This window comes from Eubalaena glacialis, chromosome 15, assembly GCF_028564815.1.
Source record: "Eubalaena glacialis isolate mEubGla1 chromosome 15, mEubGla1.1.hap2.+ XY, whole genome shotgun sequence".
Lineage (NCBI taxonomy): Eukaryota > Metazoa > Chordata > Mammalia > Artiodactyla > Balaenidae > Eubalaena > Eubalaena glacialis.
This window is the reverse complement of record NC_083730.1, coordinates 93,081,984-93,105,402: the sequence shown is the minus strand read 5'-3', so window position 1 is coordinate 93,105,402 and position 23,419 is coordinate 93,081,984. Positions and strand designations below refer to the sequence as shown.

General features: G+C 47.6%; 1 protein-coding gene across 11 annotated transcripts in view; it reads right to left on the bottom strand.

Moving 5' to 3' along the window:
• The window catches only part of EP400 (E1A binding protein p400), a 111,525-nt gene extending 88,130 nt beyond the window's left edge, over positions 1-23,395 (bottom strand). For 5 of the 11 annotated variants that reach the window (XM_061170183.1, XM_061170187.1, XM_061170188.1 and 2 more), the window contains exons 1-3: positions 23,035-23,395; positions 2,894-4,245; positions 1,269-1,379 (exon numbers count right to left, since the gene is read on the bottom strand). In XM_061170183.1, coding sequence (XP_061026166.1) covers positions 1,269-1,379; positions 2,894-4,245; positions 23,035-23,113 — 1,542 coding nt within the window. In that variant the 5' untranslated portion in view covers positions 23,114-23,395. Of the gene's footprint in view, positions 1-1,268; positions 1,380-2,893; positions 4,246-6,710; positions 6,873-23,034 lie in introns of all 11 variants that reach the window. The other 6 variants (XM_061170184.1, XM_061170192.1, XM_061170185.1 and 3 more) reach the window with 3 other exon arrangements.
• Between the last annotated feature and the right edge of the window lie 24 nt (positions 23,396-23,419).

Below are 23,419 nucleotides of genomic sequence, written 5' to 3'. Positions count from 1 at the left end.
TGCAGAAGGAATAATGGAGTTAGAAAATCCACTTTGCAATCTTTAACGTGACAGCTGACTCCAGCAAGACTCGTCAATAGAGGACAGAATTAGTGGCCCATGTCAAACGACATTCTACAAAATAACTGACCTACACTTCTCAAAAATGTGAAGGCATGAAAGAGTGAGGAGTTTGTCCACATTAAAGAAGACCAGAGAGGCATGGCAACTAAACACAATGGGTGATCCCAGACTGGGAGAAAAACAACTATACAAGGGATGTCACCGGAACACGAGACAAAATTTGCACATGAGCTGTGGCTTAATCATAGTAAAAGTTACTGTAAAATTTCCAGAATTGATTGTTATACCGTGGTTAGGTGAGGTAACACTCGTACCTGATACCATATGCTGAAGGACTTAGGGATGCAAGTGTGATATGATGTCTGCAATTTACTCTCGAATAGTTTGGGGGAAATGTGTATGTGTGTACATATAAAAGAGAGAGAATGAAAATAATGCAAATGGGGAAAAAGTTAACAACTGGTGAATTTGGGTAGAGGATATAAGGGGTGTTCTTTGTACTGTTATTGCAACTTTTATATACGTTTGAAATTATACCAAAATTAAAAATTAAAAAAAATTTAAAAACATATCACCACAAGATTCAACTGCTTTCAGAACCTAGCACAATCTACTCCAAAACGACTAGAATCTGACCTGTACTTTTAGGTTCTTGGCATTTATTAATGTAACATTGAGTGATTTAATTTTCAAAAAATTAAAAATAATCAGCTTGCATTCAATTAACATCCATTTAGAAGCCTAAGGTCCTGGTATCTTAGAAGTGTGTTTCATTTCAGTGTTTCTTCTAGCTACAGAAAATATCCAGTTATCATCTGTGTAATCTTTTTTTTTCTTCTGTTTGCACTGTTCTCAAAGATACAGATAGAAGACACAAGAAAGAACCAACATTTAAAACACAGCACACAAGGACTCCTGGGCACACGTTCAACAGGACTGTAGGTATCAGATGACATGCATGCCGAAGCTACTACTGCGTTACAGGTCAATACACACAAAAAATAACGCATTAAGGTCTGTGTTGTCATTTACTCATGCAATTTAGTTGTATAATTTTATATGCAGGAAGACTTTTTTACTTTTTTAAAGTAAGGAATGGGCTCTGGAAAAAAATGCTGAAGAGCAAATAGTAAATTGAAGGTTAAAATATCTGGATGAAGGAAAAGTTTCGGATGAGACTACATTTTAGAACCATCGAAAAGTACCTGAAATGGTTGCTGCTGGGATGAAAAAGCAGCAGAAACATTTGGAGGAAGCTGGGTTGCTATAGCAACAGGAGTACCAGTCTGCCCATCCTTTCCTGTCACAACCTTTACCTGAGAGGAAATATTTTGAGAAAAAAAGGCAACATAATTTTTAAGACTGCTCAAAATTTTGTTAGAATTTTATTGCTGATAGCTCACTGATGTCTGGTGTTTAAAAATGGAATGTTTTTGCATCAAATCCTGTAAAAGGACACAACTGATTTATGAAAGATTTATAATACCCTAACTCAACTGCAAATCTTGCAGAAACTCCAATTTAAGTCACAAGTGCAATGTCCTTAGATTCTGCAACTTCAAACTTTAAAAATGGGAATGGCGGACCGTCTTCAAGTAGCAAAGCCCTGACAACCTCATAGGCAGTTTACACCCTGGCCTACTACGTGCAGGTCAGAATGGCAATGACAGATACGGGGGATTGAGCCTACAGACAACATTGGTGTACAAACATAAAGAGAACTGAATTTCACTATTTCATGGCAACAGAGGTGAAATCCTCAAAAAAGAAATCATACAAACCTTTTAGAAAATAAAAATGGTTCATCCTGGAAAGGGTGTTAAAGAAAACACCAAATGGCAAAGCCACACATAATAAATATCAATGAGGAGATGAGCAAAGAGGCCAGCTTTTGTTCATCAAAGGCTGATTTCTTTGCAGAAGAACTGACAGAGATTTACATTATCTTAGCTATATCAAAAAACATAATAAGCTCCACCAACACAGTGCACAGTACACGACACAAAGGCACAAATACAGTGCATCCCGGTGCACCTCACTGTCGCCCTGTCTCATCAGCTTGCTTTTTAGGAAGTACCGATAAAGGGATCTTAGGAACCACTAAGGTACTGAGAATCCCAATTGGGGAATTTATTAAGCACCCATTCCAGGCACCCAAAAAGTTCACTATCTAAAAAAGATTCTATCTTAAATACCATTCAGTAGCTATGTGCAACAGTGTGAGTTAAATACATGATCTCAAATCTAAGACTACATCTAAAAATTGAAAAAATTCTCAGTTGCTTTGCCATAATAACCATATTTTAATCATGAAGATACCTTATAAATGTATCTAGTGATTTAAATCACAACTGATATACTGTAACAAGCTAGTGATTCAAATCCCTTCTTTAAAAATGACATTCATGGTGTCGAGAATCCCAATGGGTGGACCTACGTAAGTAAAATGTGAAACCTGGGCAACCAGCGGGAAGGTGCCCACACCCCTGGCTTCTGCAGGCCCTTCGGGGCTGGCCAATCTCCACACACCCAGCAGAGCACAGGGGAAAGCTGGGTCAGGCCAGGTTAGTTCCCCAAACCGGGGAAGCATCCCTGTTCTAAGTGAACCGGCAATACTCACAGCACCACTCTGCACCGTCCTCCCAACTAGAGCAGCTCTTTCCTTCCATGAAGGAAAAGCAAATCCACCTTCCATTTTACTCCTGGATCAAATCCTTATGAAACTGCATCTTATCAACACCCCAGGCTCAGAGATTACTTTTAATTTACGGTTGCCTAGACGCAAACCCAAGTAGCACGGCCCGCTAATGATTAAACCGCTGCTTCTCACCTCATCATTGATAACCTCCGACTTCTCTTCCTCCTCCTCCTCCTCCTCTTCCTCCTCTTCCTCCAGGTCCAAATCATTCTGCCTAAGGTAAGCCTGTAACGGGGCATAGTGCTTCTTCTTAAAAGCTAAGAAATCCATCATGTTTCCCTGAAGGTGCTGCAGGAAGAACAGCTCGATCAAGCACTCCCTGAAGGCCGCCTTCAGAGCCTCCATCTCCCTGCAGTGGTAGTCCAGGCACTGCTTCCTCATCTGAGCCAGCTCCTGGGAGGCCGGGGGGATCTCTTCCAGTTTCCTGGGAGCCTTTCTTATCCCCGCGCTCCCCGCAGATGGGACAGGAAGGCTGGAGAGGCCTGGGGGCGCTGCGGTCCTGGAAGGGCTGGTGGGGGGCGGTGGGGACGTCATCCCAAACGCCGAAGTCCCCCCGACCCCGACGCCGGGGAGCAGAGGCCTGGTCAGCGGAGGCCCCTGCAGCGCCTGCTGCTGCTGGATCAGCTGCCCCTGGATGATGCTGCTGATCTGGGGCGGCAAGCTCGTCGTGGTGATGGGGCCGGGGCTGGACAGGGGCTGCAGGCCGGCCCCGCCTGCGGCCGCGGGGCTCTGAGGTCCCAGGTGGTGGACGGTGCCCCCCGACTGCGCGTGGGGCTGCGAGAGTCTCCGTTCTCTGACCGTGATGGGCGCCCCCGGGTGCTGCAGCTGAACCTGGGCGCCCGGGGCCATCTGCGCCAGGCCCGAGCCCTCCTGGAACACGAAGTGGCCGCCACTGGACGGGCTCAGGCTGATCTGTCTCACCAGCACACTGGCGTCCACGAAGCCCCCGGTGGGACTGCTGCTGCACAGGCCCAGGCCGGGGCCCGGGGCGCCCGCCCGCACGCTCTGCAGGCCCGGTCCCGGCCCGGCGCTGGGCTGGGCAGGGCTCTGCGTCTGCACCTGCTGGGACGGCGGCGAGGTGACCTGGATGTACGATGGAGACCCGTGCTCAAACCGCCTCTGCTGCGCACTGAACTGGAATCCCGGAGAAGCGGGGCTGGGCAGCGGCAGAGGGGCCAGTGTGATCTGGGGGTTCCCTCCCACCACCGGCCCCACATTCTGAAGGGCGATGTTCACGCTCTGCCCAGCCACGGGGCTGCGGTTCATCAGCTGCTGAACTTGGTAACCGGGGGACTGGGGCGCGGACGGGCTCGCCGCCGGCGCAAAGGGCGTGGCGGGGGACTGCGGGGGGTTGGGACGGGCCTGCTGCTCTTCTCCTTCGCTGCCGGCGAAGGCCCTGGACCTCTGCAGCTGGTGCTGGACGTTCTGAGGGCCGCTGCCATGGTGCATGGTCGCCCTCCTTTTGTATCCAACTTGATGCTCTCCTGAAAAACCAAAGTTAAAATCAAGTTACTTAAAGGCAAACATAACCATCTGATCACTACTTATCCTGAGTACCATTTAGCAGCACTGGACAGATGCCCTGAAGGGACGTTCCCACCAGCACCTGATACAAACCACTGTCTTACTGTCATCGAGCCCCGACGAGATGGCACTGGAGACCATCTCCTTCAGCACAGAGGAGGGATGGGGCCTTCTGGGTCACTGCTGTGCCTGGGGCCAGGACATGGCCTGGCAGGAGCAGGTGGGTGGTCCCAACCAGCTCTCGAGGAAGCTAACTAGCAATCACTTGCTCAAGGCCAGCGGGATCTGAACCTGGTGCTGGCGCTCGCGACAGGCATGTTTCTTCCTGGGAGGCTATTCTGCGGCCGGCGGCCCTACTCCGTGCCGCCACGTGCTGGGGCAGTCCGCCCGTCTCTCCCAGTGGAGGAACGGCGCCCAGGAGGCCACCAGTGGCTCCCACACGTGCCACCATCACATGTCATCAGAACAGAACCGCCCCTCACCAGCCAGCAGTTCTCATGAGCATCTGTGCGACGCCCCTGCAAACACCCCCCGGTTACTTGAGTGTGAACACACAGAGCCCCCATCCCGGGTCAGACTCTGCGCTCCTGGGGGAGAGGCCCAGGCCTGGTGCCGGCCTCGCACCTCAGCCCTCTCGAGGAGCTCACCCGGGGGTGGCGGGGATCTCCGAAGAAAACCTCAGAGAGAAGGAGAGAAGGGAGCGGCCAGGGCGGGAGAGTCCCCGTCAGGGGTCCACCAACTCTCTGGGAGCTGGGACACGGCTTTAAAGGGGCTCATGGCCCCAAGAGTGCTGAGGGCCGCGGACTAGGAAAGGGGGTGGGAGAGGGGACAGGACGGTGAGAAAGGACGGGAGAAAGCAGAGGACGGAGCGGGAGGAGGCTACTTCTGAGGTGAGGCAGGGAGACTGCTCCCAAGTCACACCGGGCTAGAGCCTCGATGCAGTTCACCTCCGCAAGGGGGCGAACCCCACTGGGAACAGGACGACAACCGCAGCCTGTCTGCTCCCCGCTGGCTGGGTCAGAAATACCCTCCCACCGTTTACAATTCTCAAGTCTTCACTGACACACCTAGCTCCCCATTTCTTGGTGTTCTTTCCACCCCTCCCCGCAAGACAAGCAGGAGCATCCTTTCCTCTTCAGGGCATCATTATTATTTCATTGAGAAAACGGACAAGGGATGAAAAACATTATAAACCAAAAGTTACAAGACTGAAAAAGTGGAAATACACATTTGTATGAATGCTCCCACAGTCCCAGGCCCCTGGCTGAAACACACATATATATGAAATCAAAAGCTACAGAACCCATGGGTGCACAAGTAAAGGCTGAGGAAACATAAAGATCAGTGCCTGCTTAGACTAGCAGGAGAAGGCACTCTCTGCCCTGATGACTGTCTCTGAAGATAGAGTCTAAAGACCACGGGGAAGCTGCAGCCAACACATCCGAACGGGAAATCAGGACCATAGCCTTAATGATCCACCCAGGAGCCCTCTCCCACCCTCGCCGGCAGCAGAGAGCCCAGCACCGTGGGTGGGAACCGTGAGCTGTGGGACACTCAAGGGCGCAGGACTCTGAGGCATGCTGACTGCTTTCAAGACGAGCTTCTGGGACTTCCCTCGTGGTCCAGTGGTTAAGACTCTGTGCTCCCAATGCAGGGGGCCTGGGTTCGATCTCTGGTCAGGGAACTGGATCCCACATGCATGCCGCAACTAAGACCCGGCGCAGCCCAATCAATCAATCAATCAATAAATCAATTTTTAAAAAAGAGCTTTTGTTCCTGATCTTTTTAAACAAGCATTATGAGGAAGATTAGTGTAGAACAGACACAAAAATAGAATAATAAGAATAAACAAACACATTAGGACATATTTCGGATTATTTCCTTAAAATACATTCCCAGAATACCAAAGATGATCAATAAGAGAGAACAAAGGCCAGAAAGAAACTCTCTCACATATAATAATTTACAAAACCAGGGAGAAGGTAAGAATTACGGGGGGAAATACGTTGTGATGACTGACTGACCTGTTGAAAAAATGTGGAGGGAGACAGAGCAGATCTCAGAGGGCTCAGAGCTCAGAACGTGCGTAACAGGGTGGGCGACAACGGTGGGGAAGCAGGTCCCATTACCTTTGACCTACTAATCCAACCTCTGGGAATCACTAAGGAAATTCACCTGCCAATTTTTTAAAATTATGCATAAAATATTTATTACAGAATAATACAGTAAAAGTAAAAAGAAGTGTAACCAGAAATATCCAATGTTCAAGCTCTAGATGGAGACTATGTTATAAACATGGAAAAGTTTTTCAGATATATTATTAAGTGAAAAAGTAGCATACTAATTGTACAACTTAACCACTACTCTGTTAAAAATATAAATTAAAAAACTATCTACTGAGACACACGGAAACATAAATACTGACCTTCACCTGGCGAAGGAATAAAACACCTGCAAGAGCCACACAACGCAGCCGCCTCAGCAACGTAAAGGTCGAGCTACAGACACACCCATACCACGAGGACGCCAAGGAGCACGGCCAGACGCAAGGACCACGGACTGCAGGCCACTGACATGACAAGACATTCTGGAACAGGCAAGACCACAGGGACAGATTAGACAGACCCTGCCAGGCTGCAGGTGGGGGAGGAGCTGAGAAGGCAGGAGGGAACTTGGGGGTGTGGAACTGGTTGGACACTTGATTTGGGACGATGGTTACAAGAATGTGTTCGTTCAAATTCAAAGAACTGTAAACTGCTCCTCGACTTTTTAAAAAGTTTCCTGACTTCAGTGAGCTTACAGTCAGGTTGGAGAAACAAACCCTATCAACTATAATGTAAAGAAACCGCTTATCTAAAACAGCATCCCCCCAAACGTGGTACAGGTGACCCGGTGGAAAGCAAAGCCACCATCAACGGCAAAACAACTCCCGAATTGGTGGCGGCGATGCTGCTAACTGTAAGGTCCGCCAGCAGCTGCCGCAGGCTCTTTGGCTCATGGTTTGAGGAGGACACCACCCGGGAGCAGGCCGAGATCGGCGGGCCGCGTCAGCGCACCGCCACCACCTGCAAGGAGCGGGGACGAGCCCTCAGACCACTGCGAGCGGTGCCCACCGGGGCCACGCGGGGCTGGCGCCGTCTGTGCGGCTGCTGCTCACTCAGGGCGATGCTGACGTCACACGGGGCACATCTGGTGTCGGGAAGATGCCACCCTAAGAAACACCTACCTGGGCCCCATCCTTGTGTAGGGCAGGGGTCCCCAGGTCAGAACTGGAAAGAGTGAGGGGGGAAGGGCTCGGGAGACTGGGTCCCGATAGCAGCTGCTCCCACCCCCTCACCCCCCGCTGAGGCCTGGGAGTGCTCCCAGCCCCCCAAGGCCTCCCTCCCCAGCTTCTCTTTCGGTGCAGAGTCCAGGCAGCTAGGGATTGGGAAGCCTCTTCTTCCCCCTCAACGAGCAGGGAGCTCAGGTCATGAGCCTTGCTCCCTTCCCAAACCCATCTCCCTCATCTCCCCGGACGGATCCGGCCCTCCGGCCAGGCTCCCGCTTTGGGTATTCTGCTACGTCAGTAGCTCCCGGGCTGGATGGAGAGTGAGGAGAAGGGAACAAGGAGGAGGGTGGATCAGGGCCTGGACACACGAGCATGAACTCAGGGCAGAAGGAACAGACAGAACATGATGGGAGTGAAGGGAGGACAGAAGCCACAAATAGTGTCTGGGAATATTTTCAAGTGGAAACTCCAGAGGGCAATTTGGCAGTAGGTATAAGAGTCTTAGCACATTCACGTCTTCTGACCCAATAATCCGACCTCTAGATCAGCCTAAGAAAAAAATCAGAGCTGTGTTCAATATACAAGGATGTTCACTGAAATGTTATTTGTAGCAGAAAGGTGGCATGCCCAACGATAAATATCAATAAATTTTGAAACACCTATGCAAAACAGTATTAATACTGAATATGTGACAGAGCACACTTTGATGTTTCCCTGCTACCTTTCTGTGCTTCCCAAATTTGTCCTTAACTGGCTTGTGCCACAGTCATTAGTGCTCTTCACCGAACACTCCGATTCTCCCGCCAGTCACAACACTGGTGTGCATTTCCCAGCCCTGGACGGGGTGGTCACGTGACACGCTTTGGCAAAGACAGGGGCATGCTGTTTGCCACACGGACTCGGTCCTGCTTGGCAGTTCACAGGAGCACAGAGATGAGGCCCCGAGGGAGCAGGGAACACGTGGCGGGCACTCCGCCCTGTGCTGGACGGAGCAGCGCCTGGGGCGCACCTGCTAGCTGCAAGAGCCAGGCATATCTTGGCTGATCCAGCACATAAAGAAAACAACACATGAAAACAGACTCACAGATACAGAGACCAAACAGGTGGTTGCCAGAAGGGAGGGGATGAGAGGTGGGTGAAATGGGTGAAGGGAATTAGGTGGTACAAACCTCCAGTTATAGAAGTAAGTCATGCGATGTAAGGTGCAGCATAAGGAATATGGTCAGTGACACTGTAATAAAACTTTGTATGGGGACAGATGGCTACTAGACTCATCACGGTGACCGCTTCATAATGTGCGCACATGTCAAATCATTAGTACACCTGGAACTAACACAATATTGTACACCAACTATATTTCAATTAAAAAAAAAAGAAAACACTTTGTCATAGAAAAGACTCCACACCCTCCATTCCAGCCCATCGCACAAACCCCCGCAGTTCTCTGCCTTGAGACACAAGACCCCGCTGACATATGTGTCCCTGCCTCCCTGCCGCCTCCAGCAATGGTCCACCCGGTGAGCCTCTCAGGGTTTCGTGGGGCCCACAGATCCGTGCCTCACCAAGAGCTGCAGACCAAAGAGAAAAAGGCCTCTCACAGACAGATGCTATTTTTAAAACTCTCTGACTTGTTGAGATTTTTAAAATAAGAAGTCTTTTTAAAGCATTACTAAAGTTCATAACAGCTTTCTGTAAGGCTAAAGAATTATTTTTTTATCATTTATTTATTTTTTTATTTATAGTTTGGCTGCTCTTTGCGGCATGTGGGATCTTAGTTCCCTAACCAGGGATCGAACCTGCACGCCCTGCAGTGAAAGCACTGGAAGTGCGGAGTCTTAACGACTGGACAGCCAGGGAAGTCCCGAAGCTAGAGAATTAAAATCCAAACTTTCTTAGATCGATCCATTTAGAAAAATAAAAGTCATATCTACCCCGAGCCCCGCCCACCCCTGCACCTCACACCATTCACAAAAATTACTCAAGGGGGGAAAAATCAAACCATAAAAATATTTTAAAACATATGAGAATATCTTTATAATCCTGCAGTGATGAAGAGTTTCCTAAACATGGCGTGAAACCTAGAAACAATATTTATTTTTAAAAAGCATTAACAACTAACAACCTTACTAAAGAAGAAAAATACAATAAAAAAGTGAGATTGATAAATAATATTTGAAGCCTATATGACAAAAGGTTATCCCTCCTTAAGAATTCCCACAAATCAAAAAGAGCCAAACAACCCAAGAAAAGAGGCTATAAACCAGAAATTCTACAAGAAATTCAAGTGACAGATAAACATCAAAAATGCTTAACGTCATTAATAACAAAATGTGAAATAAAGTGAGACAATTATTTGTTGTTTGACAGGTTAGTGAAGATCAAAAGACTGATAATATTCAGGTTTAGTAAGGCTGCTAGGAAATGGTGAACCCGCCATACACAAATGAGGGAAGTAAAGCACAGCTATAGCTTTCTGGAGGGTAACGCGGCATTACCTATCACAATTTTAATGTACACTGATCAAGGAACTCCACTTCTAGGGATCTACTCACACAAATATACAGTTGTCCAAAGATGTTCATTATAATATTATTTATACTGTCAAATTTCAAACAATGTAAATGCTCACCTATAGGGAACTTTTAACAAAATTTGGTATAACCACCCCTTAGAGGCAGCCACTAAAAGAATGAGGAAACGCTTGTACGTACTTAAATTATATAACTTGAGTAAAGCCAAACATATGTGTAGCATATATATGTATACACGTTTTTAAAATCTCGACATGACAATACATATATGGGCATGTACATATTTCTAGCTCTCTCTGTACACATTAAAAGAAACGTCTTTGGCCAAGCACAACAGCGTGTAGTGTAAGGGAGGGCTGTCTGACTGGGCTCATTGATGAACCACCAGCATCCAGAACAGTGCCTGGCATATGAGAGATACCTGGTAGGTGCTTGGTGAGTAAAGGAGCGAGCAGGGGAAAAGCAGAGGAGGGGAAAGTGCTAGAATATTAGTGTGCTGAAGACCAAGGCCGAGGAGACAGACAGAGCCAGGGGTCAGAGGGCCATTACACCACACTGAGTGGGGAGTCCGCAAGTCGCTCGGAAGGAGATGCTGGCAATCATGGCCGCCCTGGCTCTATGCAGACCGAAGACACGGTTTTAGTCTGTATGATGTCATCTGCTGTTTGGATTCATTTCAATTGATATTTTTAAACCAGGAGATTTCACCAAAAAAACGCAAGTTGTCAGCTTCATTCATTAGAAAAATCCAAGTACTGGCCACACTGGGCCACATCCCACCCGGCAACAAGAAGCGGGAGCTGAGCAGAAGCTCCAGGCCGCCAGGCTCACTGCACTCATCACCACAGTCAACGCGCCTCCCCACACCAAAGCCAAGGGCCAGGCACCGTTCACCACCCAGGGAACACTGCTGTTAGAGTGGAGAAGCGTTTCTATACTGGACCATCAAGAGGGCCATTTCTGAAAGGGAGGAAGCCCCCACGTCCAATGCGCAGCATCTGCATCAAAGAGCCCCTCACGGGCCATGAAGATATGCAGAGGCAGAAACCAGAGGAGGTCTGGCCTGCCAGAAATAAGGCCAGCTCCACAACTTCCTAACACAATCACCAGCATCAACCAGAACCCAGGCTTGGCCTTCCTGACTAACATCAAAACCCACCAAAACACTGTGACTATCTCTCTACAAGGTTGCTCACAAGTAACGAACCAAATGCCTGATTCAATTCACTAACGCCTAGACTATATTTATGAAACGGGATTTTCCATTGCAAAAATCAGTAAAACAAAGTAAAACTCCAAGGTAAGACTTGAAGCTCAATTTTTCAAGCACATTCACTTGTAAACCCATCACTCATAATGAAAGAAACATGAATTAAAACTAAGCTGAAACATCATTTCTCATCAGCCTAACAAAATTCAAAAGCCAGACAACACAATCTGTTGGTGAGACTGTGGGAACCAGGCCCTCTCAACTCTGCTGTGGGATGTTAAGCTGTACAACCCTACAAAGGGACCTAGCACCATTTAACCAAAACTAAAACTACACATGCTCAGGACTTCCCTCGTGGTCCACTGGTTAAGAATCCGCCTTCCAATGCAGGCGACGTGGGTTTGATTCCTGGTCGGGGAACGAAGATCCCACATGCCGCAGGGCAACTAAGCCCTCACGCCACAACTACTGAGCCCGCACGCCACAACTAGAGACGCCCACGCGCCACAACGAAGAGCCTGTACACCGCAACAAAGACCCAGCACAGCCAAAAAAAGACGAAACTACACATGCTCTTACTCTTCGACCCAGCAGTCCCACTACACATTCACCATGAATATCCACCTCCAAAATGAAAACACACAAGCACAATGTTTATTCACTACGGCATTATTTGTAAACGCAAAATACCGGAAATAAACTGCACGTCCATAATATTTCAGAGACCAGTTGACTATATTACAGGACATTCACTTAATGGAGTACGATGTAGCTGTACAAAAGAATGAGGAAGATCTCCATGAACTGGTATAAAGCAATTTCCAGAACGCATACTGCTAAATCAAATAAACCAAGTGTAAAAGACTATATATGGGGAAATAACTTTGTATAAGAAAGGGGAAAAGAAAGACAAACAGATGGACTAATTAATGGAAGGACAGAGACATTCCTTTCCTGCATTCACTCATTCATTTATTTTTATTTTTATTTGGCTGCGTTGGGTCTTCATTGCGGTGCACGGGTTTCTCACTGCAGTGGCTTCTCTTGTTGCAGAGCATGGGCTCTAAGCGTGCGGGCTTCAATATTTGCAGCACGCGGGCCCTAGAGCATGTGGGCTTCAGTAGTTGTGGCACATGGGCTCAGAAGTTGTGGCTCACAGGCTCTAGAGCACAGGCTCAGTAGTTGTGGTGCATGGGCTTAGATGCTCCATGGCAGGTGGGATCTTCCTGGACCAGGATTCGAACCCACATCAACTGCATTGGCAGGCGGATTCTTAACCACTGTGCCACAAGGGAAGCCTTATCTGTTTATTTTTGTAAAAAAAGAATGCAGGGACACGGTTCGAGTCCTGCTCCGGGAAGATCCCACATGCCGCAGAGCAACTAAGCCCGTGCACCACAACTACTGAGCCTGCGCTCTAGAGCCTGCGAGCCACAACTACTGAAGCCCGCGCGCCCAGAGCCCGTCCTCCACAACAAGAGAAGCCACCACAATGAGAAGCCCGCGCACGGCAACGAAGAGTAGCCCCCACTCGCTGCAACTAGAGAAAGCCCGCGCACAGCAACGAAGACCCAACATAGCCATAAATAAATAAATAAACAAACAAACAAACAAACAAACAGATACATTCCAACAAACAAAAGTCCAGGACCACACGGCGTCACTGATGAATTCTACCAAACATTCAAAAACGATTTAATGCCTAACCTTCCCAAACTCTTCCAAAAAAATGAAAAGGAGGCAACACTCCCAAATTCATTTTACAAGGCCAGCATTACCGATACCAAAACCAGATGAGGACACCACCAAAAAAGAAATTACAGGTTAACATCCCTGATGAACACAGATGCAAAAATCCTCAACAAAATATCAGCAAACTGAATTCAACAATACATTAAAAGGGCAATACACCATGATCAACTGGGACTTATTCCAGAGATGCAAGGATGGTTCAACATCAGCAAATCAATCAACGTGTTACACTACATTAACAAAATGAAGGATAAAAATCATATGATCATCTCAATAGATGCAGAAAAAGCATGTGACAAAATTCAACATCCATTTAGAATAAAAACTCTTAACAAAGTGGGTATAGAGGGAACATACCTCAACGTAATAAAGACCACATATGACAAGCCCACAGCTACATCACACTCGACAGTGAGAAGCTGAAAGCATTTCCTTTCATATCAGGACAAGACAAGGATGCCCCCTCTTGCCATTTTTATTCAACACACTTTTGGAAGCCCTAGCCAGAGCAATTAGACAGGGAAAAGGAATAAAAGGCATCCAAGATCAAAAAGAAGTAAAACTGTCACCATCTGCAGGTGACACGATATGATGTATAGAAAACCCTCAAGACTCCACCAAAAACCTGTTACAGTTAATAAATGAATTCAGTAAAGTTGCAGGATACAAAATCAATATGCAAAAATCTGTTAGATTTTCATATACTAAGAATTATTAGAGAAGTTAAGAAAAAAACCCATTTACAATTGCATCAGAAAGAATAAAATACTTAGGAATTTTCTGGCCAAGGAGGTAAAAGACCTGTACACTAAGAACTGTAAGACACTGAGGAAAGAAACTGAAGATGACACAAGTAAATGGAAAGATATCCTGTGCTCTGAGACTAGAAGGATTAATATTGTTAAAATGTCCATACTACCTAAAGCAATCTACAGATTCAATGCAATCCCTATCAAAATCCCAAAGGTATTTTTCACAGAAATAGAACAAACAATCTAAAAATTTGTATGGAACCACAAAAGATCATGAAAAGCCAAAGTAATCTTGAGAAAGAAGAACAACGCTAGAGGCACCAAGCTCCCTGATTTCAAACTATATTACAGAGCTTTAGTAGTCACAACAGTATGGTATTGGCATAAAAACAAACCCACAGATCAATGGAACAGAACGGAGGGTCCAAAAATAAACCCACACATATATGGTCAATTAATTTATGACAAAGGAGGTAAGAAAATACAATGGGAAAGAAACAGTCTCTTCAATAAATGGTGTTGGGAGAACTGAACAGCCACATGCAAAAAAATAAAACTGGACCACTATCTTACACCATATACAAAAATTAATTCAAAATGGATTAATGACTTGAATGTATGACCAGAGACCATAAAACTCCTAGAAGAAAACACAGGTGGTTAAGCTTCTTGACATCTCTCTTGGAGATTTTTTTTTTTTTTTTGGATCTGACTCCAAAGGCAATGGCAACAAAAGCAAAAATAAACAAACGGGAGACATCAAACTTAAAAGCTCTGTGCAACAAAGAAAACCGTCAACAAAATAAAAAGGCAATCTTTTTATAGGAAGAATGGAAGAAAACATTTGCAAATCATATATAAGGAGTTAACATCCAAAATATATAAAGAACTCATGCAGCTCAATAACAAAGAAACAAACAATCCAATTGAAAAATGGACAGAGGATCCGAACAGCCATTTTTCCAAAGAAGAAACAGATGGCCAACAGATACATGAAAAGATGCTCAACATCACTAATCATCAGGCAAATGCAAATCAAAACCACGAGATATCACTTCACACCTGAAAGACAAATCGAAACCACGAGGTATCACCTCACACCTCATACCTATTATCAAAAAGACCACAAATGACAAATGTTGGCAAAGATGCGGAGAAAAGGGAACCCTCATGCACTGTTGGTGGGAATGTAAACTGGTGCAGCCACTATGGAAAACAGTATGGAGGTTCCTCAAAAAAAATTAAAAATAGAACTACCATATGACAATTCTATTACCAGCAATTCCACTGTATCTGAAGAAAACAAAAACACTAATTTGAAAAGCTATATGTACCCCTATGTTCATATGCACCATTATTTACAATAGCCAAGATACAGAAGCAACCTAAGTGCCCATCAGTAAATGAATGGATAAAGAAAATGTGAAATATAAAAGAGACAGATATAGAGATATATACAATGGAACATTACTCAGCCATAAAAAAGAATGAAATCCTGCCATCTGCAACAACATGGATGGAACTTGAGGGTATTATGTTAAGTGAAATAAGTCAGACGAAGAAAAATAAATACTGTATGATTTCACTTGTATGTGAAATCTAAACAAAACTCACAGATACAGAGAACAAATTGGTGGTTGCAGTGGGGGTTGGGTGGTAGGCGAGGTGGGTTAAAGGGGATCAAAAGGTACAAACTTCCAGTTATAAAATAAATAAGTCCTGGGGAGGTAGAGCTTGGGAACTGTAGTCAGTAATATTGTGCTGCATATTCAAAAATTGCTGAGAGTAAATCTTTTTTTTCTTTAATTTTATTTATTTATTTTTGGCTGTGTTGGGTCTTCGCTGCTGCGCGCGGACTTTCTCTAGTTGCGGCGAGCGGGGGCTACTCTTCGTTGCAGTGCGTGGGCTTCTCATTGCGCTGGCTTCTCTTGTTGCGGAGCACAGGCTCTAGGCACGTGGGCTTCAGTAGTTGTGGCTCGCGGGCTCTAGAGCGCAGGCTCAGTAGTTGTGGCGCACGGGCTCAGTTGCTCTGCGGCATGTGGGATCTTCCCGGACCAGGGCTCGAACCCGTGTCCCCTGCATTGGCAGGCAGTTTCTTAACCACTGTACCACCAGGGAAGCCCGGAGAGAGTAAATCTTGAAAATTCTCATCACAAGAAAAAAAAATTGTAGCTCTGTATGACGACAGATGGTAACTAGACTTATTGTGGTGACCATTTTGCAATGTACACAAATGTCAAATCATTATGATGGACACCTAAAGCTAATATAATGTTGTATGTTAATTATATTCCAATAAAAATAAGCAGATACATACATATCTGTATATATACATATATTTTTTAAATATATTTCCTAGTTATGTCCACTAAAGAGTCTGGAAGCAATAACACCCCATAAATACCTGCTTACTTTTGCAAAAAAGGAACTCAGCAAGAATACGCCAGAAATGAAGGGGGTGGGTGCAAGCAGACTGGCAGGACAGCAAAGGAAGGGGCACTTCTGAGTACACCATCTCATATCATTTTGACTTTTAGAATCATGTTGAAGTGTTACATGTTCAAAAAGCAAAATTAAATCAATAGGGATGAAGAACTCCCTAAAACTGAACGCAAACAGAAGCAAATCTAACTCTGGAAAGGACAACATAATCACCAACGGAACGGGGAAGGAAGGCACGGATCAACTCCATGATGCTGGATAAGAACAGGGAGTCAGTATCAACTCATGGTTTTTCCTTAAAACACATTTCCTGTCTCCTGAAATGGCCTGAAAACAATGACATCCTGGCGGAGGGGAGGAAAACTGGGGGCAGAGAGCTCTGCAGAACAAGCAGCAATGTACACAGCCTCGCCGGGGGTGGTGACGGAAGACAGAGAGAAAGGTTAGGAAACTTTAGGACAGTGGTTCTCAGCTGTCTCATCTCCATCTTTGAAAAAAATAAACTCATGCCGTCGTTTAACACCATTTGTATTTCAAAGTCAAGTCAACGATACAAACAAATCCGAGACTAAGTAAAGCTTCTCCTTTCAACCTGGGGCTCTCCTCAAACAGAGATGCTGCTGCACACACACTCACACTCTCGAAAACCAGCAGAGTTAAGGCTGGAGGCCTAGTGACAGGCACAGGCGGGTTAAGAAAGGCCAGGGTGACGGGCGCCACTCAGGGCACCGCAGGGGCCACGTCGCCACACAGCGCAGGCCTCTGCGGGGCTGAAACGCAGGCAGCGTCGGCCGGGGGAGTCTGAGGTCCGCGAGCTCCAGGCACCACGACCACATCTCAGTTTTGTGAGAAAGCGATTCAGGGGGAGCCCAGGCGGGGATGGAGACTGACCCCCATCAGCAGAGCGGTGGCAGCTACACCACGAGGACCTTCACCCCCAGACACCCCACGTCTAGCCACATGAAACCGCCCTCTTTTCCTGAAAAAGCACTGCCATCCTCCAGAACTTCCCTCTGCGGAGAATGCTCTCTGCCCTCTACTCCCTGGTAACCTGTATTCAAGGGCTTTTTATAAGTTGTCTTTGTGCTGCCCTAAGTAACTTGATAGACACCCCAAAAATGGACCAACTGCCTCTGCCAGAGGAAGTAAAAAAAAGGCTTAAATTAAACACATTAAAAACAATGCTTTCACTCATCTTGAATTGCTCCCCCAAATTTTTTAAAAGATGGATGGATACATGGATGTGTGATAAAGCAGGTCAGTAAAATGTTAATAATAGAAAACTAGGTGGTGGGTATCTAGGTGTTTACTGTAAAATTCTTTCAATCTTTGTGTATCTTTGAAATTTTTCATAGTAAAATGTTAGCATCTATTAAGATGGTAACACCAGATGTCACTTAACAGAAGTCCTATTGGCTAACAAAACATTCATTCTTCTCCTACCTCAGAGCAGGTTATGAAGGTTCCATAGTAGTTCCTAAAATACGTAAGTTCCAAAAGATATAAAATGGACTAAACTGAGTTTTAAAACTGTCTAGGGTGCATTACACCATGTGCTACTACAGAGGCCTGACCTCTCTGGGGCTGCAGTGGAAACCGAAGCCCAGACTTCACGTCCCCAACGTCCCTTCTGATTAAAATCATGGTGTTGGTGGTGGGTCCTTAACCCGATGGGCCAGCGCCCCCTGTACTACACCAGGTGGGATCTATCTCAGCTTGAGAGGAACATTCAAGACAAACTGAAGAAGTGCTTCCTTAAACACCAGCGAATAAAGCTACAAACGCCCAATTCATTATTCTGCTGCTATATCTCAACCTTTTTTTCCCCACTGTCCCCCTAAGAAGCCTATTTAGGCATTTCTCTCCCAATCGTCCCCCATGAAGTTGTAAACCATAGCTATACTGTATATCTGTGAAGTACTATGACCCTTTGGGATGCCACAAACCACTGTCATACTTAATTATTTCTCACCTTCCTCTCAAGAACCAATTCTGATCCCCTTGTGGGAGATATCACCCTCACAGAGAATGTAGCTTCTAATCTATAGAAAGAAACCTATTTTTGCAAATTTTCTGTACATCTAAAGTTATTCCAAAGTGTTTATTTAAAAATTAAATAGAGGCTTCCCTGGTGGCACAGTGGTTAAGAATCTGCCTGCCAATGCAGGGGACACAGGTTCGAGCCCTGGTCTGGGAACGAAGATCCCACATGCCGTGTAGCAACTAAGCCCGTGCGCCACAACTACTAAGCCCATGTGCCACAACTACTGAAGCCTGCGCACCTAGAGCCCGGGCTCCGCAACAAGAGAAGCCACCGCAATGAGAAGCCCTCGCACCACATCCAAGAGTATTCCCCGCTCGCCGCAACTAGAGAAAGCCTGCGTGCAGCAATGAAGACCCAACGCAGCCAAAAATAAGTAAAATAAATTTATATTAAAAAAATTAGGGCTTCCCTGGTGGCGCAGTGGTTGAGAATCTGCCTGCTAATGCAGGGGACACAGGTTCGAGCCCTGGTCTGGGAAGATCCCACATGCCGCGGAGCAACTGGGCCCGTGAGCCACAACTACTGAGCCTGCGCGTCTGGAGCCTGTGCCCCGCAACGGGAGGGGCCGCGATAGTGAAAGGCCCACACACCGCGATGAAGAGTGGCCCCCACTTGCCGCAACTAGAGAAAGCCCTCGCACAAAATGAAGACCCAACACAGCCAAAAATAAATAAAATAAATAAATAAAGTAGCTATTAATTAAAAAAATAAAAAATTAAGTAGACCAAATATCAAATAAAAATCTTAAAGTCGCAATCTAGATTAAGAAAATAAGACTCAACTATACGCTGTTTACAAGAATACACTTTGAAAAGAAATGCATACAAGGGAATTCCCCAGTGGTCCAGAGGTTAGGATTCGGTGCTTTCACTGCTGAGGGTCTGGGTTCAATCCCTGGTCGGGAAACTTAACACCCTGCAAGCCACGTGGCATGGCCAAAAAAGAAAAAAAAATTTTTTTTTTAATTTAAAAATAAAGAAAGAAATGGATACCAAATCAGTCAGTTTGGGGAAGTCAAGGACGAGGAGAAAGAGCCAAGAGGAACCTCATCACGCTTGGGGCACTTCTGTCCTGTCCGACTCTAATGCAACGTGAATCGTTCATTCATTACTTGTACTAAAAGGCTGGCAAGAATCCAAATGTCCTTCAACGAGTGAATGGATAAACCGTGGTCCATCCACACCGTGGACTACTATACGACTCCACAAAAAGAAACATTCTCGGTACATGCAGCAACCTGGATGAATCTCAAATGCATTACGCTCAGTGGAAGAAGCCAGACTCAAAAGGCTCCACGCTGTGTGAGTTCCTTTAGCTGACATCCTGAAAAAAACAGAAAACACACACTCAGGGGTCAGAGGCTGCCAAGGGCTGGGGAAAGAGTTGACTACAGAGTGGCAGCACAAGGGAACTGCTGGGAGGGAATGAATTGTTTTGTACCCCAACTGTCATGGAAATTACACATTTGTCAAAATTCTCTGAATTCTACTCCAAAAAGCGAATACTATTAAACGTACATTAAAAAAAAAAAAAAAGCTAAGTAAAACAGCAAAGGGAGGATATGCAAAGACCTTCCCTTCCACTCAGAACAAAAATGATTTTTAAAATTTATTTCTACAATATAATAGTGCGCCTAAACAGGATAAAAATTTCTGTTGGTTAGAATAAAGCAAAACACACAGAAGGGGCGGGGCTGAGATAACAGGCCCAAAGGATGCTCTGCCCGGAAGAAAAGTCTAAGGGCCAGGGTCTTGATCCCTAGAGGCAGCGGGCACTTAGTGCCTCTCCAGGGGGCTGAGGAGCAGAAACAGGCTCCAGGGCAAGACGTGAGGCCGCAGCCGCAGTCAGCTGCTTGCCCTGCAGGCGCTCGCTGCCGCCACACGGGGAATGCGGGACCCTGGGGGTGCGGGTCGCTGTGCAGACAGAATGCCAACGAGAGAATTCAAGGCATAAGACAGACGGCCCCTGTGAATGGTCCACGTGAAGGACACCACGCTGCCTGTGCAGGACGTCCAACTTCACCCAGGGCCCCCTGAATGCAAGATCCAGCAACTGAACCCTTCCTTCAATGGCCTCCGGAGCGCCCATCTCCAACTGCAGGAGTCAAATTCAATTCTCTTTGTTTCTACCTACGAAATCCAAACCTCACCCCGTGCCTAAGTCTCTACTAGAAAAGCCAATTTCCCTCCTCTAACTCATAGCATGCGAAGTCTATTCCTCAGCAACCCCTATAATTTTTAATTACCCCTGTGTGCCTAGGTCCCTACCAAATCCACCTGCTTTAGAAAAGAATGTGTCCATTAACTTATTTACTCAACAAATGTTTATTAAGCACGTACGCCATCAGACACGATCTGAAGCACTGTGTGTAGGAGAGCGAACAAAGCATAGCTCCTGCCCCATGGGGGGCAGTAAGGCAATGAACAAAGCAGTAAGTGCCAGACCATCAGTGCAGTGGCAAAGCTCAGGGTAAGGGATGGAGCATGTGGGCAAGTGGGCAAGGTGCTGGGTTATCCAGCAGCCTCTCTGAGGAGGGAACTTCTGAAAAGAGAACTCAGTGAGAGGCAGACCCGTGGCACGTGGGGACCTGATGTTTCAGGCAGAGCCGATGCGTGTCCAGGCCTGAGCTGGGTGTGGCTGGAGCCAGGTGACAAGGAGTGGGGTCAGGACATGAAGTCACAGGGGCAGCAGGGACCTGGGCACAAGGGGCCTCATAAACTGCCTTAAGGACTTTGGCTTTTTTTCTGAGGGAGATGAGAAAGCATGGAGGGCTCTGAACAAAGCAGTGCATCACCTGAATCTGTGCTGAGAGTCAACTGCACAGCAGCTCAGCTCAGGTGAGCAGAGAGCAGGGAGGAGGTCACTGGAATAACCCAGGCGAGATGACCCGGGGGGCTTAAATGACAGCTGTAACCAAGAAGGCAGTGAGAAGCAGTCAGGTTTGAGATCAATTTTTAAAGTGCCGACCGATCAAATTTGGAACGCGGAAGGAACGCAGAGAGCACACAAGGAGCTCTGTCCTGAGCAACAGGAAGAATGGAGCTGCCTCTGACTGAGACGCAGCAGTGTATAAGCAGGTTTCACACATGTAAAAGTGGCTGTTTGGAAGATCCTGCCAGGAGATACACATTCAGGGCGTGTTGACAAGTGACCTAGTCGTGACACGGGATGAGATCACCCAGTGTACAGACCAGAGAGGAGGTGGGAGGACCACCCCGAGGCGTTATACTTTGTATAAGTTAGGGAGATGAGAAGGAACCAGCAAGGAGGCTGAGGAGAGCAACCATCAAGGTAAAAGGACAATCAACAGAGTTGTGTCCCAGTGCCACCAGGGGACAGCGATTCAAGGAAGCCATGGGAGGCCCAGTCAAAGGCTGCCAACAGGGGGACTTGGCAATATGGTGTCACCTAACCCCAAGAGGGGCTGTTTCAGAGGCGAGGTGGGACCAAAAGCTTAGTTGAACCAACGTTCAAGAGAAATGAGAAGAGGAGGAAGTGGTGATAGGGAGCTCGCGATTCTTCCTAATTCTGGTATAAAAGGAAGCTAAGCCCTAGAAAAAGTAACGGTAGCCGGAGGGGTTGTACGTTGATGAGAATACTCTGAAGAGAAGATAAACTGAAGGCAAAACAAGAATATTAAAGCCATGGCCTGGGACAGGCAAGAAAGAGTGGATCCAACACAAGAAATTAAGTAGATAATGGTTCACTGATACTACCCCACTAACAGCAACTACTGTAGAGGATTTCATGGCACCTGATCATGCTAACTACATGTTTTTAAAAGCACATAGAATTACACTGTACAATCCCCATTATTAAAAAAAAATTACATGAATAGAACAAGGGGCCACAAAGAAACTGCTAAGTGTGCTTATCTTTGGGTGGTAGAATGATTTAGAGTTTTAAGATGTATTTTTACATTTTTTTCCAACCATTCAGAGAGCATATTTATATTTCATTGGTTCCACTAAAAAAAAAAAATTACAAAAACCATTTTATTGCACATATCAGGTAAAAAAAAAAAAAAAAATCACCAGAAAATACAAGTAAGCGAAGAGAATAAAACTCATCCATAACGCCCGGGATGAGCACTACAGCCCGCCGCTAGGTTATTCCTCTCCGGCTGAGGAGGTGGCGTCTGAGCAGAGATGCGGGCGGCAGATCTCTGCGGGAAGCTGTTCCGGGCGGAGGGCGCGGGCAACGCGAGGACCCCGGGGGCGACAAGCCTTAGCCAGCTGAGGGCTGCAAGTGGGCGAGGGAGGGGGGCTGGAGGCGGCCGCACGCCGCGGCGCCGCAGGGCTCCCTGGCCGAAGCGTCTGACAAGTCACTCTCCCTCGGCACCTTTGCCCACACCTGCCCGGGACACCTCGCGCGAAGAAGCGAAGCCGCGCCATCCCCATGCTGCGGAGAGGGTCGGGCATCGAACCCGGACCACCAGAGCAAAAGAACGCAACAGACCTGACTTGAATCCCGCGCACGAAAAACAATGCGAGGCGCCCCGCGGCCCCACGGCCCACTCACCGGGAGGAACGGGCCGGCCCGCAGCGGGCCCGTAGCGCCCCCGGCCGCCGCCGACCCCCCTCACGACCGACCGGTCCCGGCGCCGAGCCCGTCCCGTCCCACAGCCAGCGCCGCGCGGGGCCTCCCTCCCCGGCGGCCGGGCCCCCGCCGGGGGGCTCCAGGGGGAACCGAGGCCGGGGCGCAGGCCATAAGACCCCCGGCCCGTCGTCCCCGCCGCGCCCACACCTACCCCGGGTCTGGGCCGCGCTCCTCCACGTCGGGCTGGGGCTGGGGACCAGGCCCAGTCGGCGCCGTTCCGCTCGACACATCCGGGGCCCGGCCGGAGGAAGCGGCGGGGCGCCTGCTACGGCGAGCCGGAAGGGACGCGCGCCCCGCGCTCGCAGCTGCGCGTTGGCGCCCGGCGTGACGTCGGCGGAGCGGGAGGCGTGGAGACGGCGGCGAGAGCTAGACCGGCACGGCGACGGCGCGGGCCGATGGGCCGGCGGCGGAGCGGGCGCCGGGTTTGTGGAGAGCGGAGGTTGCCCTGGGGGCGCTGCGAGGACGAGGGCGCGGGTGTGCGCTCGCTCCTCCCGCCGCAGCGCCTATTGCGCGCCGGCTGCTGGCCTCCGGAGGAG